Raw genomic sequence first — 17998 nt, 5'->3', positions numbered from 1 at the left:
AACAACCATGTCTACTTGAAGTCAGGGCAGAATGGACACTGTTAGTGCAGCAAGAGAAAAGAAACATCTGATGAGTCAGATTCATCTGTCCACTTGCCTTTTAAAGAGGACTTAGGTTGGCTGTCCAGATAAGAGCTCTTTAATGGACAGAAATTAACTTCATTTTAATTCCTAAACTGACACTTCACAATACACAAGTTTACCACATAATTTGGAAAAATTCTTTGCCACTGGCAACATCCTGAGGAAAAGCAACATGAGGACCAGAAAGGCATTAGTGTGGCAGGTGTAATTGACCTGCACAGGCAAAGAGAACGAGCAAGTCACACTGCTTGGCTCTAATCAGTGCTAGAATGTTTTTATATAAAAAAAAAATTGAGACATATACATAAGTAACTTAAATGAATCAGAAACCATATATTTCTTCATTGTTAACAAAATTCAGTTAAAAGGGTAGGAAGTGATAAAAAATACTGTTAGTAATGCGTTTTATATAAGAACACAATATAGAAAGGGAAGTGCAATTAAATCTTAATGTGGACATTTTTTATTTTTAGTTTATCATCTGGTTTACATTTTGAGCACCTTCACAGTAAATTATGCTGGCATTTCTTAGGGAATAACTGCCACGTTAATTTAGTTTAACAAAATAACTGACATAGAAAAGGAGGGAAAACAAGCAAGAAGAGAGTCCCAACCCCCACTCCTTATCTTTAGCTAAGTATTCAAATGCTTTCTATATGAATTGTCCGTGGTCCAACTCCAGCGCCATGTAGTAATACAATACATTACAACACAATACAATACAATCTTGGATTTGTAGCGCCCTTCATGAGAGCATCCCAGGGTGCTTTACAATCATTACGAGTTAAATTAAAACTGAAGCACATACAATTCCTAATAGAATCATTTTAAGAATGCTAAACAGACACAAATAACTTTTAAGTCTAGATTTAAAAGTCCCAACTGTCAGCGTTCCTTACTTCAATTGGCAATGAGTTCCAAAGCCAGAGAGCAAAGCGACTAAAGGCTCTCTTATGTTATGTTAAAGGATCTCTTATGTTGTTTATACTCTTATAGTACTCTACAATCAACCAGTTTCCAATACAATTTTTCTTTTATGTCTTATTTGCAAATCTTGTTTTAAAAGAAAACTTGGGAGTAGCTGGGGAATAACCCTTTAGCGTACGTTAAAGAAAATCAGGGTTCACACTCAGACACATCTATAGACATAAAATGTCTTAAGTGGTGCATTAAGAAATGAAATAAAGCATTTATAATAAACATGCAATTCCTGAGCAGTATATTATTTACTGGCACTAAAATATTATATATATATATATATATATATATATATATATATATATATATATATATATATAAAGGACACTTTAAACACTAGTTATTGTATACGGCTTCTGTCAAGATCATCATTGCAGTGGAAAGTGAAATAAAACAGAGTTCAGTTTTATAATGTATACAAGGCATCTTTTTTCTGAAATTAGCACCGTGTTCCTTGTTTTACTCCTGCCACTTCCCTAAAACTTCAAGGCCATATTATGCAGACACGCTTCACGTGAGTACAGACTGAAAACCACACAAGTACAGACCAGAATTGGCCAGTACATGGAGAATGGGAAGGAGAAGCACAGAAACATCATCATCTGCCTGCAATCCACAGAACCTCCTCCTCTGAGTTTAGGGCTCTGCAGTGTTGGGGCCAGAGGTGAATAAAAGGCAGCTGCCTAGAATCTCAGCATTTATCTTCTGAGAGTCGGTTGCACAAAGTATCATGCATTAGTTTGCACAAAAACATCCTTCCAAGATAGGAATCCTTAGCCCGCGCTGGAAGCAGATGCACGTGGGGGCCCCATGACAGTAGGTCCCTTCATTGCTGTACTAACAGGGCCCTCTTAGGTCAGAGCCTATATTGATTTGGTAAGGGACACATGCCATCCCCAATCAGTCAGTGAGTAAACTCAGGAAAAGAAACGGATTCTTCTAGCCCAGTTCATGAATTTCCCTCCTGGAGAGGATATTTTGAGCCTTAGTTATAATGTTTCAGGTATAAATATCTTTCTACCTCTTCACAGTAATTCTATTTTCCTTCTCTTAAATTTTCAGGTCAGGAAATTGTTTTATTATGTACAGAAACATCTATACATGTTTTAAATCTTCAAAAATAATATCTAAACAATGTTGAGAGTCTGATTTAAACTGGGGGGGGGTAGAAAAACCCTGAGAAATTTTAATTAGAGAGGAGACTCTTTGTCCTCTACTTAAGTTGTGAAAGAGGCACCACAGCAGCAAAAGTTAAGGATGAAGTTAGCCTTAACACTGGAATTTTCTGGCATTTCTTAGTGAATGGTTGTGCCCCCCCCCCGGCGTGCCAATGCTCATAGAAGATGCCAGATGGAAAGTACCAGAGACTGAAGATTATTTAAAAGTACCCACAGAAAAGGTATAGCAGCATAGGGAATAGCAAGAAAAGCTTCAAGCCATATCATGGATATTCTTAACTAATTACTTGTAAGAGTCACCTTGAGGAAAGTTCAGCCTCCATCCCCGTCCAGTCCAGAGATACCAACCTTGGTCTGAGGCTTTTCATGATGTTTATCAAAAAAACATTAGGGAGGTTGCTTGGACTTCTCGCCCTGAACCCAGAAACTGGGACCTCTCCCTCCCTTCGAGGTACCTCTCCTCTAACCATACCGAACAGTACCTCTCGCCATCTTTCTCATCTTTAGCCAAGGGACAGAGAAGCCTGCGTCCTCAGGCCCCCATCCCTCATTGCACCACTGACTCCCACCCCCAAACAGGGAGAAGGAGAGGACTGTCCCCAGGGAAGTGCCCTCTTATACTGCTTACAGTCCTCAATTACCTTGGCCAGTTCCAGGCCTGGACCTCCTTCCCAGGATGATCATTCTGTTGCATCCACTCAACTGACACCGCCTTCCCCGCAGACTTCAAAGTGAGAGTCTGATACGAGGCAAGCTGGAGTGATTGGCAGTAGGGCTTACGATGCTGGATTCATTGCCTAAACAGGATGCTATGTGTTGGTGTTTTAATAGTCCCAAGTGGATCCTCCTGGCTTGCTCTAAGTATCTCCAGCACATTAACGTAGATCAGCAGGGTGTACGCGGGGCAGCTACAGTGCAACACGCAGCCTGTGATTTAGGCAGTTAATTCAGCAGTGCCCCAACCCATTCAAATTTGTCACAGCTTGCCTCCTCTCAGACCATCACTGTGCTGTCTGTGCACGTGCTGCAGGGATGGTGATGAACACACTGTCTCTCTCACTCTCCCCCCCATGGCATTATTTGCTGTGTTATTTGGACCCAAATGGTTGTGAGTGACGCATACATTTTATACAAGTGTGTGCGCGCATGCGTGCTTGGAAAATTAGGAGATTTAAGCCTAGATTATGTAAAAATCAGGGGGACTATGAAAAATTAGGGATGGTCAGCATCTCTGCCAGGCCCTTGCCTCTCTGCAAAGGTTGTCACAGGAGTGCCATTCATGATGATGGCTTCTGTCACTCTGACACCTGTCCACTAAGAACTAGACTAAGAGCAGTACTCATTTCACCTAAGATACTGTATGCTGGTGCGTTGGTATTTGCAGTGTTGTTGTAGCTGTGTTGGTCCCAGGATATTAGAGACAAGGCAGGTGAGATAATAGCTTTTATTGGACCAATTTCTATTGGTGAAAGAGACAAGCTTTTGAGCTACACAGAGCTGCTCTTCTAACTTTCAGGCATTACTGTCCTTGAAGCAAAAGGCTCTGTATCCCATTAAAAATACCTGAGCCATATAGATTAGTGTTTTTCAAACCGTGGGTCACGACCCAGTACTGGGTAGCGGCATGTAAGGTAGTGGGTTGCCTTGCTCTGGTCAGCACCGCCGACCGGGACGTTAGAAGTCCCGTTGGCGGTGCTGCCCAGCTAAGGCAGGCTAGGGCCTACCTGTTCTGACACCATGCTGCACCCTGGAAGTGGCCAGCAGCAGGACCGGTTACTAGGCAGGGGGACCACGGGGGTCCGCGTGCTGCCCCTGCCCCAAGCACTGGCTCTGCACTTACGCTGGCTGGAAACCGGCCAATGGGAGCTGGAGGGGGTGGTGCCTGTGGTGCTGACCAGAAGCTGCCGGAGGAAAGGCCGCACTCCAATCCCCTGCCCCAGCCCTGAGCCCCCCCAAACCTAGAACCCCTTCCAGCACCCCAGAGCCTTCACCCCCAGTCCAGACCCCTCATTCGCTGCACCCCAAACCCCGCATCCCAACCCCCTGCCCCAGCCCAGAGCCCCCTTCCACATCCTGAACCCCACAGCCCAGCCCTCCGCCCCCACACACCCCAAACCCTCAGCCCCCAGCTCCATTGGGTCGCAGGCAAACAAACAATTTCCTTCAACTAGATCCCCAGAAAAAAGGTTTGAAAACCACCGATATAGATGACAGAAAAGGTTATATCAATTAAAAAAAAACAACCCAAACATTTAGCAACGTTAACTTTCAAGGTAAAATGAAATAAACACTTTAAAATTTTTTAACAAAAAAACCAAAACACAGATACCAAGTCAACATATATAAATACACTTAAATTGTTCTAAAAGTCAGTTTTTCCTTCACTAACCTGCCAAAACCTGTGTCCAGCCCTCAAGGTTCTGTTTTTCCCCTGCAATAAGGGAGGGCATCTTTAAAAAAAATCTAGAGCAATGTAAAGAATGCGGCTCCCTGTTCTGCTTTAGATATTAGTGATACCATTACCTGTTGCAAAAGAAACAGAAATCTGAAGACCCAAGCTCAGATCTAGGCAGGTAAAATTAAAAGAGGGGGAACCCACCTTTTAGTTCATTATTAAAAAGAATTTTAATGTACGCAAACACGCATTATGGTAAACCGAAATCCTGGTCCCATTGAAGTCAAAAGCAAAACTTCACAATTGTTCAGTGGTCCAGAATATAGTGGTTAATTATTTACGAAGTTTTTCAACTGGAAAAAAAAAATAAAGTTCTGTGTTCACTTTTAGTTTAATACAAAAGGGACCTTAATATGGACTACTGTTTACCAAGACGGACAGAACGTCTACCAGTTTAAGATACTCAATTCCCGTTCCTACTGAACGTAATATCTTTGTAGCTACACAATAATTTGGTAGCTGAATATTGTTGGGCAACGTTCTGCTGCCAGGTATTTGAGTAAAAGAACTCTTAAGGAAGAGCTGCTTAGCTCTCTTGGTCTTCCTAAGGGAAGGAAGAAAAGAAGTTGCTTCCTTTCTTCCTCCACACCCCAGCCTTGACAGCAGCTGGATTCCACTGCTCCAGCCCCTTCAATGGAGAGGGGGATAGGAACCTGCAGCTCTGCCCCCTCTTGCCTGGTCTGCTGCAGGGCATGAGAGAGATAAGATCCCTGGGTGAATCTGGAGGCAGGCTTATTGGATATCCCTCTGAAGGCTGGAGATAAAAGGGAGAGGATCAGCTAGCCACAACCTGAAATTGTCAGGCATTGAGATGGACGGTGAAGTCATCCAGAAAACCACAAGAGAAGAAAGTTGACCAGAGAACTTCTAAGTTCTGATTAGAACTCAGTGCAATCCTTTCTCCCCAAAAGTAACAAACTGTAAACATTTTGCCATACTATATATATTTGGGTTGAGAATAACATGGAGGCAGCACAATAATACACTGCTGGTTCGTGAAAATCAGAATTCTGAAGTGAGCAAGATGTGGGGCATTTGCTAATCTAAGAAAAGACTATTTAACGCATTTCCTAGTCATTGCAGTCCCAGATCCTTCAAAATGATCTGGGTAAGCAGAGCTTGGCACCTATGCCAAGCCCCGCTAACCCTGCATGGACACAGGGGTCTGCCCACATGGAACAGTCTGCAGGTTCTGGGCCCGATATTTGAACAAAAGGGAAATGTGTGTTTATATACACATATTATGTTTGTGTAAAGTATATACAATATGTATAGGCACAATACAGGACAGTGATATAGTAGAAAGGTTTGATGAAAATGCATTTGGGACAACTGCATTAATCCCAGTAGTGAAGCTATTAAAACCCTTTGTACCATTCTGCATATGCCACATATTTTACAATATACAACTTTGGAAATGCTTCCGAATTTGTGTGCCTTTGTTTTTTACTTTGTTTGTTTTTGTTTCCTTGCACCTAAAAAAGGAAGTCAGTTTCAGTTCCAGGAGAGAAACTAGAACGGCTTCTGTAGGAACCCCCCCCCCCAAAAAAAAACAAAAAAACCCCACTGATAAGGGTTTATAAACAATACACATCCCAAATAATATTACTATGCATAAAAATATCATGACACATGAAGAGATCCCAGATGCTTCTAGAGCTAGAAGCAAGTGCAACTTGTTCACTGCAAAACTGGTAATCCCCTTTTTCTAATGATATAAAGCTCCTTTATTAAAACCCTGAAAGGCTGTGAAATATCAGGCCTTAAATCTAACACGGATACCAGGACTGGATATTGCCTATCTTGATCTGTAGACCAGTGTAATCTGAAGGTCTGGGAAATAGAGAAGACAATTCCATGTTTGGAGAAAACAGAAGCACTCTCTTTTTTCCCCAACTATTTCTATAGCAGATTGATAGAACAACATAATTCAAAAGGGCAACTGTTGGTGACTGTTTGAATCATTGCAGAGGTTTAAAATGCTAGTAGTAGTCCTAGAGGAAACTGATTAGTTGGCAGGGCTCAGGTGAGGTGATCGGGGTGCATGACAAATGTCCTTTGTCACATAGCCATTGCTGCTATGGAGGGGTGCATTTGCACAGAAACATTTTCAAAGTCATGTTCAAATACTAATCACTATAAACACCTCTATTGGGTAGGAAATTAGTTAGTTATCCCCATCACACAAAAGGGAAACTAAACTAAATGTAAGTGACATGCCCAAATTCCTAACAACACAAAGAGAGCTGCAAAACTATTGAGAACGCTCAGGAGTTCTTGTTTCCCAGCCCTAGACTCAGGCCACTAGCCCATGCTGCCACTCTAATATATCACCTTATATGAGAAAGAAAAACAGGGGTGGCAAGTAAAAAAAATTATGAAAGCCTGGTAAGTCAAACATGAAAAGTTTCTTGCATAGCATCTACATAGTCTGCTAGTCTGTGGTAATTAGAGAGATGAGGTGACTGAGCTAACATCTTTAATTGGACCAGCCTCTGTTGGTGAAAGACTACCTTTCAAGCTTACACAGAGCTCTTCTTCAAGCTTGTCTGTCTCACCAACAAAAGCTGGTCCAATAAAAAAAAAAAAAAATTACCTCACCCACCTTGCCTTCTTAGCATCTTGGGATCAACACAGCTACAACAACTCTGGGTAGTCTATGGTAATGACATTCACTAACCTAGGGAACAGCATGCAAATATCCAGTGGCTTCCAATTCACCACCTGAAATTAGTAGCTGTTCTTTTCACTTGCCTGCTTGAGGCCAGAATTTGAGAACAATCTCTGAACTCTTACGTTTTTAATTGAATGGTAATTTAGGCTCACATACTAGCTCCAATCCACCCACAGGACATGATTTATGTCAATGAAAATTCCTTACAAATCAAGGCCAGCATAGTAAGTGAAACTTGGCCTACGGGAACTGGGGAAAAACAGGAGTAAGTCACAACATTCTCAAAAACAGGACAATTACAGTAACCTTGGAAGAGATGTGCATTCCACCCTTTTCACTAAAACAGCAGTGTTACAATGGCATTTTGCTATAGAAATGCAGGAGGAAGGTATGAAGAAACAAGAAGGCAACAAGTTATACCTAGATGCCAGAAGACACCAATTATAGCAAATGATGAAGAAAATCAATGGCAAAATAGAAAGATAGTAAGAGAGAGGAGGAAAAGAGTCAGAAATAGAGCCTAATAACTTGGGGTCAAACTGCATCACAAATACAGTTTACATTTGCTTACAGATCATCAACAGTCCATAACTACATCAGCATTTTCTACAAAATATAGTTGGTTTGTTTTTGCAGCAGAGAACTGTTAGTATTCTGAATGAAATTATATGCAAACACTCAAGATCAACTGAAGTAAAGAAGTTTTAGTTAGGGACATCACTCTTTGTAGCTTTCCGCTCTCAAACGATACATTGGCAATGCTGCACATACACAAAACCATTTTACATACTGTATGAAAAACACTTCCATACCGATGCAAAAAGGGTATAGGTAAGGATAGTTTGACAGACAAAAATCTGACTATCCTTTGGTTATTTTTCTGTTTTTCATAAACTAGATGATTGTGTTAATAAGTTATAGTTAGGTGTCTGTATCTAGTTGATCCCAGGAGAGAGGATGTCTCTAAGCTTTTTAACGCACTCTTATTTCTCATCTCTAGACTGCAAAGGCATCTGTTTCGGAGCACTCCCAATTAATTTAAGAAACACAGTTAATGTCCCAATATTGCTCATAAACCAGTGTCTCCCACATGAGACTAATATACAATTAATTATATCTGTCTGAACGTTTAAACCATTTTTTGATAATTTAAGGAGAGATGGGAAGGTCAAAGTTTTTAGGTACCATGATCCAAACTTGCTCAAAAAAATGGAAAGATGCACACGGAATTTAAAGGGCTGATCCAAACTCCATTAAAGCTGATTTTTTTTTCCAAGATTATACATTCATATTTTTAAACTTTATAATGGAATCAAAAATGGATTGTTTTCAATCTTGCAACCCAAACATTGCAGCACTGGGCTTGAGCAAGGAGGTAATAAAATAAAATCTGCTATAAAACAAAAAAAAAAACGTAAAAGCAGACATCTTTCCCCAAGCTGAAAGAAATGCAAACACTAAAAGATCATAAGGAAAGTTAAAGTTTTGCAATCCTTTGTTTTAATAATTCCAACTGTTATTGTTGTGGACTTATATTTTAAATATGATTTGTTTATACATGGCATTATCCCTTTAAATCGCTGTTACTCAGGGACACTGAATTTGCTACATTATTTAGTTGAAGGAAGTATTATATACAGTTTTCCACCAAATGTTAATGTTGAATCTAAAGATATTCCTTTCTAAGTCTGCTTACTCTACATTATATTGTTGCATCATATGCACATATGTGGACAAGTTGCAACAAGACAATATGCCAAAATGTAAATTAAATATTGTCTCCAGATAATTTACTTGCTTTCTATCGGTATCAAATAAAAATAAAGCTGGGTGAACCAAAGTGGAGCGAATCCTAAATTATCTGCAGTCTCCATGAGCCAGCAGTGCAAGAACGCGCATGCTTGTACAGTAGGTATGTACAAGACAGCTTTGCAAACATATTACTAGAATGGGTTTGCACCAGTGAAGATAATTTTGATTATGTCCACTCTGAAAATTTCTGTATCAGAACCATATCATTGAAGACAATCTAACCACAGGAAAAATAGTGATGGGAAAACAGTCTTAGCTAATATGTATATCTAGCAGATATATAATATCTTGTCTAAATAAACTAAGGGCCCTGCTTCTGAAAAAGACTCCAGTATTCTGAGAAAGGGAAGTAAAATACTTTAAAAATATCTGACTTCCTTTCTCCCCCACCATGACCAGTATCACTGATTTATGAACAGAATTTCTGTCTGAAGTCAACTGCAGCACAGCACAATACATTTGAAAAATTTAAAGGGAGAAATAAATCCGTTGTTCCTACCTCATCATCACTGGGCACAATACAGTAAAGAAAAATAAATTCTCCTTCAAGACAATTTAAATCAATGACAAAAGAACAATGTAAAGCAGCAGTTCAGTGTTTAGCAATGAGTAATAAGATTTCATCCTTGTTAGATGTATTTTGATTAGTTCTAATAAATGACTTGATTTTCTTTTGGTTGTTTGTAATGACAACACATCATCTAAGGAGCTTTATTCTTTTTTTCCCCCTCCACTCATACAGTACGGTAAATAGACTGTCTAGTTTTATGAATTAGCATTTAAAACTAGTGTAGGTTATGCAACAAGCATTCAATTTCAGTAGTACTTTTGACAGCAGTAAGTAAAGAGCCTTTTAATAACTTCAACACGTGCCTGAAAAAAGTAGTTACATCAAATCAGTTCAAAGACTGAAGACAAAAACCAGTAAAAATCCAGTTTGGTATGAGACAATTCTAGTGCACCTAGTGCAGTGTAAACAGCCTTTCACATTTTCCCCAAGGGCAAATACCGTAAGACTATATCTGAAATGAATCAAGCATATTTAAAAAGATCACAAATTGGTGAAATGAATGTGTATTTTTGGCAGATTCACTTCAGATACTACTTGCTACAGTCTATAGAAATCTCTAATCTCACATCAGTGTCACCTATAGTGCTTCATTATATATTACATGTGATGCTGAGTACCTGTGAAAGGGGACATTCCTTGGCCAATGAACTCTGGTTCATATCCTTCAGTAAGTCCTTGAGAGCATTTCTTACTGTTGTGTGAGACCACTGTTCAGGAGGCAAGTCTTCTAGTTTAGGACAACTATTTGAGACAGATTAGAAAAGGGATTATTACAAGATTGCATCCTGCTACAGAACATTTCTTTAAGACAGACAGATTTCATTTTGCGCATCAAGCAGATGCATCTGGAGATTGCTCTCGGTCTCCTGATTGTTCCGATTAGTTAATTACTTTATACAACACATCTGCTGTATTGATGCATGAATTATACATCAGCTGCATGTGGCGACTATTTTTTCATGTTACTTCTACCTTCCCGCTCTGATGCGCTTGGTAAAACAATTTAAGGTGTAATGTTTTCTCACAACTGATCATGAAAAGCATTAATATATTAACCAACCATTTTTTCCTTTTTTTGTTACTGTGAAATTTAAGAACCTAGACAGCAACAATAAGTGTGAGCAAGTCATTCTTTTACAAAATGCACACAGATGGTACTGTTCATGATATGCAAAAATATTTTTCTCTTAAGTAAACTTTATGTAAAATGCCTTCTTGTAATGCATCATTTAATTGACTAAAATGCAATATACTTTTAATGAGATATACAGAGAAAAATCTATGTATCAGAGCTATACACAGGAAAGTTTTCTACAACAGCATGTTGTAGCTTAAAATTATAATAATCAAAAAGGAATGTAGATAAGCTTTTGTACTTTGAGCACACAGCACAGTGGGAATCAAATACAAGCTACATTATTAACCCTAACAGTGGACAAATAGCAGTCCATGTCCTATGACTGGTATGTGTGACTCACCTGTGTAACTGGATTTTCAGTGTGACCACATGATACACATCTTGCAGCATGTCTGCTACTGTAGCATCAGGGGCATCTGTCACATAGGAGAGTGGAACTGGATTCCACTTCCCAACCTGGATTAGCCCTGTGCCAGACAGAGAAATTATTTAATAAATGTACCTTACAAGGCTTTGAAAAATACCTGTGATTTTAAGCAGTGCCACCGTCCTGGATTCCATGCTCATTTATTTAAATACCAGCATAAAAAAAACCCTTCAAGTTAGCTCTCCATGCTATGAAATTATGTAAATGCATTACAGTAAATGATTAAAAATACCTTCCGAATATACTCTTAAATTTCTCAGAGTTCAATAAGACAATCATACACATTATATAGGATTTTATAATGCAAGACCTCAGTACTAAAAATACTTCACAATCCACAAAACCCATCAGTAACAGAATAAAAGAAACAGAGCTAGATATTTAGTCATAAACGCAAGTTGACTCTCAACAGTCCATCTGCTCAAATATGCTTTACACTTCCTTGTGGATTCTCAGTGGAGCAGATTATTAAGGTCAATAAGCATACTAATGATTCAGTTGAAGTCATTTTTTTTAAATTATAATCTACCTCAACATTCCATGAGCAAAGCATATGTTAACTAAATAAAAATACATTAAGCAAAAATTTAAAAGAAACAACAATTGCACTGCATTCCTGAAAAATGTTCTACATTTTCCCACATAAAACAAACAGTACAGTTTAGCAATCATATTTACCTTTTGCTTGGGCAGCAGAGCTATGAGAATATCCAAGTGATAGCAATGCCATTTCAATCAGTTGGTTGAATAGCATGTCCTTCCTTACCAACACAAATTCTGCATGCTCCTCCTTACAGTCATACTCAATGGAATTTTCATAATGTTCCACTACACAAAAAACTGGAAGCATAGTTCCTATTAAAAAAAGTAAAATATACAGTATTAACTGGTGTTATTGTAGGGATAAGGAAGAAATCTACAGCGTTACATGACTAAAAGCTCTATAAATTGGCAGATGAATATCTAGGGGTATTCTGTATTTGTGAAAAACATCACTCCCTCCCCACCCAAAAAGAGTTATTATAATAAATATTTCCATAAAAAATATGAATGCAAATATATCCCTACTACTCCTTCATCTGCTACAGAACAGAGAATTACCTGCCTGCAGAAATAAATAATAAGGCTGACAGGAGAGAAATAAGTTGGTGTCTCTGTCCTGTCTGATTTGTTGTGAGTAGCATGCAGCGTGAGAACCTAAATACATACTGCAGATGTCTTCAGAGTAAGCCATTTTAATGGCATCTACATAATTTTGTTCATTAACGTTAAAACTTTCCTAATTGTGCCAAAAATATTCAATTATCTTTGATTTAAAAATTTCACCTTTGGTCTTTTGTTAAACCTCCATGCTAATAAACTGTACAAAGAAACAAAGCAAAACTTACTGCTAACTGATGCTGCATTCATTTTCTGGATGTAACCAGACCACTACTAAACTGCAATTCCAAGACTTGTATCTTTAAGAAATAGTAATAATAATTTTAATCCAGTTTCAAATTTACCTGCAGTTGACACATTTTTTGGCATATGTATTTTGCTACTTCACACCATATATGTCTAATCTTACTGTAGATATGATTTGTATGTCCAAAAGTCATTTTCTTGTTTTTGTTACTAATTTTTTTGGGGGGGGGGGAGGAATTTGAAGACAAAATGTTTCCCCACACTTTTTGCTTAATTCAGTGCAATCTACTAGACCATGACCAGAAGATTAACAGAAAGCCCAGCAACACTTACTGCTGGGAAGAAGCATTCTTCTGGAAGTCAGAATTGTGGATTTCTTTAAAACTGTATTTATTTTATACAAAATAGCAGGGTACTACAAAAAGACCTTGGAACTGCAGCCTCAATCCTGTTCTTAGTGAAGTCAATAGCAAAACTCCCATTGACTTGAGACGTGCAGAATCAGGCTCCTTAATGACAGGAAGCAAAAGGGTTAAAAAGCAGATGCAGAAGAACTGGCTTGTGGCAGATTGCCAGAGGAGTATCATTTTTAGTATAAATGATGACAAGGGTTACTTTAACAGGGCACCCAGGATCTCCAATTAGTCCTGCAATGTTAATGCCTCTGTGAGCACTGCCCTCTAGACTTATAGGGTATGTCTACACTGCAATTAAACAACCATGGCTGGCCCATGTCAGCTGGCTTTCTAACCTGCAAAGGTGCAGAAAAGATACTATAATTGAAAAAAATAATTTATTGCTGATATATGCTTTAAAGCCCCTTTGTTCATTTGTACTCCTGTCTATAACAAAAGATAGTATGTTTAAAAGGTATTTTACACACACACACACACACACACACACACACACACCTCTGCAATAAGCTGTTCACCAGAGAGTCAGTCTCTGGGAAACAAATCCCTTGAGGCTCATTTGGAAAAAGCTCACAAACTCAGTCCAGTTTGCCCAATAGGCTCAGCATGAAAGACAAGAGCAAATGCTTGCCAATATTTATGTAGTTGGGGGCGGGGGGGAAGGGGTTCTGTTGTTCTTGTTTTTAAATCACAGAATAAGACAAGTCAGGAAGACCAGAGCAAAAAATAGCATATGTAAACTGGCAATTTCTTCACTGGTTTTAATTGCGCTTTGGAAAGATTTCCAAAAACAGAAAAACCCCACACAAACTTCACTTGGGAGTGGGTTTTCCCCAGCTCTCACAGTTCAAGTTTGACCTGATACAAAGTTTCACTGTTAAATATCTGAAGGCAAAATCTATATCAAGCTTTATTTTCATATGAAATACATAACTCTGTTTCAAAAACAACAAAGGCGGGAGTGAAATACTGCATTTGGTTTGTTAATTTCCCCGTCTCCTCCTACCTCCAGTAGGCTACAAAAATTAGACTATAAACACACATGCACCGATATTTCATTTTATGTACAAATGTCCCATAAGTTACAGCATTCCTAAAAATGTGCTACTTGAAACAAAACAGTAGGACCTCTTGACCAGATTTTGATGCAAGCTGTAGATATCAAAGGTGTATCCTGGTAGTGTGACACAGGTATCTGAATACAAATCAAGCTGCTATACTTTCTAGCGACTGTCACTTGTGTCCTTCTGCTAATTGAAAAACATTATGCAGAAGAGTACAATCTTAGCTGGCTGATCACTCTTGCTAGTATTTGGCAAGAAATTCAAGTGCAGCAACTTTATAACCTTCTAGTATTAGAGGGGAGAGCACTGGTCAGTGCTAAAAATACAACATGATTTAGACCTGAAGGCAGTGTTAGAGCTTTTGCTGAAGGTTTATGAGTCTGTGTAAACAGCACGTCTGCCCTAAGGAGCAGTGAAGTCTGTAGAATCCTTGTCTAAAACTGTCCTGGCATTAAAGTTTGCTGTGCAAATATCACATAATACCAGAGACAGCTGAAATCTCCTATTTAGGAATTTATGGAACTTATGTTTGCAGGCGTCAGAAAGTCCTTTTTATATAGCCCCAGTGCTTCACAGTACAATATTAATGCACTCTGTTTGAAAAGCCATAATAAATTATATTTTTAATGCTCTTACCCTGGCTTTCTTAAGATGCATACATTCTTGGCAAACAATCAATAAATAGGGTAATCATGAGCAGAGGCCAAAGAATTTGCTGAAGTGCTGTTTTTTCCATTTTTAATAGATAAGATCTAACAATACGGACTGCTGTGTCTGTTCATTTCAGGATCAATATATTCTTTGTTTTCGCCAAACCGAGGAAAAAATAAATGATTGTATGATAAATGTTATGCATCAGACACAATGAAATTCCACTGCCTTCTAACTTTACGTGTTTAATGGTCTTGGCTGCATTTTACACTTTGCTTAGCAAATGCAAGAAAAATCTGAATTATAAACATATAGCAATTATACTGAGAAAAAAAGAGGTCATTTTAAAACAAATGCCAAACACATACAGCATGTTTTGATTTAAATTAGCAAGTCTGTAGTATACAGACAAAAAAGATATATTTTGATATACAAAATTAATATAGTTTGGTGAATTTTGAAGCATTTTAATTCAAACAAAAGCCACACACACACACACACACACACACAATGATTCTAAATGTGCCTTTTCCTTGTGAGAATGCCTAATTACAGCAAACCAACCACTGAAAAATATGATACCCAAGATGTTCATTGTTCAATAATGAATTGTACTTAAGAAAATAAACTGTAAAGATTGACATCATAAATGGACTTTTCCAGTGTGATACCTAAAAATTAAAAAAACAAACCAACAAACCAACCAAACTTTCTTCTTCAAACTACTTGCAACTGTTAATGAAATCCTGTTGACTTTTCCAAGCTTGGATTATCACTAAGAGCAAAGGCAAGAATTAGGTTTTTAGGATTTTGTGCATCCTTTTACATATTTCACTGCTGCTTCGCAAAACAAACTAACCAGAGAGTTAGTTTATTACATTAACTGTCTTTCAGTGAAGAAACTGGTCTAATGAAGACAACTAAAATTAAGAAAGTCTTTACCTTAACAAAAATAAGACTCCACCCTGGAAAGCAAGATGCTCCACCCAAACATGAAGCATACATTTCCCAAATGTGATTTACATCAGAACTGGGAATAAAATATTTTTAGACTGGTGATTCAGCACTGAAATATAAATGAAGTCTGTGAAAAGTATGTTTCCTCATCTAAATGGGAATGCATATATTAATATAATTAATATTTCTCTGATGCAGAATTATTAAAAAAGTGTTACCTTTTCTAATATTTGTTTTCATCAGGTGTCCAGAGTGTTTTAAAGGTACTCCTTGCATTTTAGTTCCTGTACTTCCAAGTCTTCCTCTTCCTAATGGGCTCCCATTCTGTTCCAAGCGCGCAATTTTGGCTGGTGGACCCTTCGGATCGCTTACATTGTTAGACATTTCTGAATGTTCTTTCCCCTGAGTTGCCTCGTTCAAATGATCCATACTCAGTCCCGCCTCTAAAGATCACCTGCCATGATTTAAAAATATGTATATATATAGTACAAGTATGCGTATGTATATGTAGATAGTTAACATATGTACAGAGATACATATGTATTGTAAACTCACAATTAAGAAGTAAATGACTATTTTAAAATAAGAGAAGATGACTTAAAAAAAGTAATACATTTATCCTCAGAAAATGTTCCCATTCTCCAAAAATTGAATGCTTTGATGAAAAAAATGCCACCTACAGAACACAAACAATGATGTGCAGCCTAGGTAGTCATATTCTATCTTGAATTCTTAAGAATGAGAATTAAATAGGTGAAGGTGATTACTAAGTTACATACTCCAATCTATCCATTGATACAAACCTCCCAAGTGTTTGTTGTAAATCATGAATGCTTTTATTTAAACACCACCACGAAAGTGCTTTCTCTCTGCTAGTTAATAAATGCAACTACAACAATGAAACTTTAGGTAAACATACAACAGATTTATTAGCAACATGAAATATTGTGCATTTAGATCTTTTTCCTAGAAATATGAACAACCTCAATTGCCTTATAATTTCTGATCAGGTGGGATTTTGTTTGTTTGTTTTTGCATTCTTCCAGGCTGTTTTACATTACGAATTATCAACTTTTGAAAACTTAAAATATGCAGATGAAAATTTTAAGATGTAATCACGTTTTAAATGTTAGGTCAAATATGGGATCTTTTAAAAGTTAAAAATGAAAAGAAGGTGGAAACATCTCTAAATATCACAAGGGTCTCATGTTGAAAAACCATAATTCCTGTGGAACTTCAGAAACCCTCCCAACACAGACACCCCTGCCAGCGTAAAATTGTGTTGATACAGGTATCTGAAGTAAAAAAAATAGAAGTAATTTCAACAATACCAAATTAAGAAAGTGGGTATTTTAGCATGTTTGTATTTCTAAAAACTTGTTTTTTAAAACATATTCCAGCTAACTGATTGGATCATTAAAATCCCTAGACTAAAATACAGAGTAAGTTTGTGATTTTAGTTATATATAGATATATAGATAGATACACATACACACACACACATATATATACACACACACACACACACACACACACACACACACACACAAACCTATTTTATCAACTATAAAACAATCAGTTACGGAAAATAAATACTTATCTGGTAGTGATTTTATTCTGAATTACTATTCTAGTTATATTAGGGTCTACCACCTTTTTCTGACTGAGAAAGGTATGGTCACACTGTCAATTATATTATGTATATAATATAATCACAAAGAACAGGTGACTAGACATTCATTTATGAACTAGTATTTACATTACTGAGTACAAACACTAACACTAGGGGAGTCATATTTAGAAAGACTTGCATGAATCTGATAATTGCTTCTTTATTTCAGTTACCTAGTAATTCAACGCATTTTGTACATTTTCATTGAAAAGCTATTTAGGTCTGGATTTCTTGGGAGACACCATATATTCCAAAGATAATTCTGTAAACAATTTATCCTGTTTGAACACAAGCTGCTTCATCCTACATAGCCAAGAAAAAGAATCTGCGTTAATCTGGATGTTTACTAGCAACCTAAAGAATGCCGACTGAATAACTGTAAAGTTTAGAAAATAATGGTTATTTATCCTTAAGCTGTAGGGTGACATGCTGAGAACTGATGGTTTACCATTGATCGTGGTCCCATCTGTTTTTGGTTACGAGTCTCATTAAACAATAAATGTGACTATTTTAACCA

The 17998-nt window shown here is 37.6% G+C and overlaps 1 protein-coding gene across 37 annotated transcripts in view; it reads right to left on the bottom strand.

Moving 5' to 3' along the window:
- SATB1 (SATB homeobox 1) overlaps window positions 1–17998 on the bottom strand; it is a 109549-nt gene that overhangs the window by 70001 nt on the left and 21550 nt on the right. For 34 of the 37 annotated variants that reach the window (XM_043509049.1, XM_043509065.1, XM_043509071.1 and 31 more), the window contains 4 exons: window positions 16028–16263; window positions 11996–12172; window positions 11231–11357; window positions 10370–10493 (listed from right to left, as the gene is read on the bottom strand). In XM_043509049.1, coding sequence (XP_043364984.1) covers window positions 10370–10493; window positions 11231–11357; window positions 11996–12172; window positions 16028–16238 — 639 coding nt within the window. In that variant the 5' untranslated portion in view covers window positions 16239–16263. Of the gene's footprint in view, window positions 1–10369; window positions 10494–11230; window positions 11358–11995; window positions 12173–13057; window positions 13234–16027; window positions 16264–17998 lie in introns of those variants that run through there. The other 3 variants (XM_043509069.1, XM_043509070.1, XM_043509082.1) reach the window with 3 other exon arrangements.

Source organism: Dermochelys coriacea, chromosome 2 (genome assembly GCF_009764565.3).
Source record: "Dermochelys coriacea isolate rDerCor1 chromosome 2, rDerCor1.pri.v4, whole genome shotgun sequence".
NCBI classification, from domain to species: domain Eukaryota; kingdom Metazoa; phylum Chordata; order Testudines; family Dermochelyidae; genus Dermochelys; species Dermochelys coriacea.
Note: the sequence above shows the minus strand (reverse complement) of the source record. Positions and strands in the feature narration are given on the sequence as shown.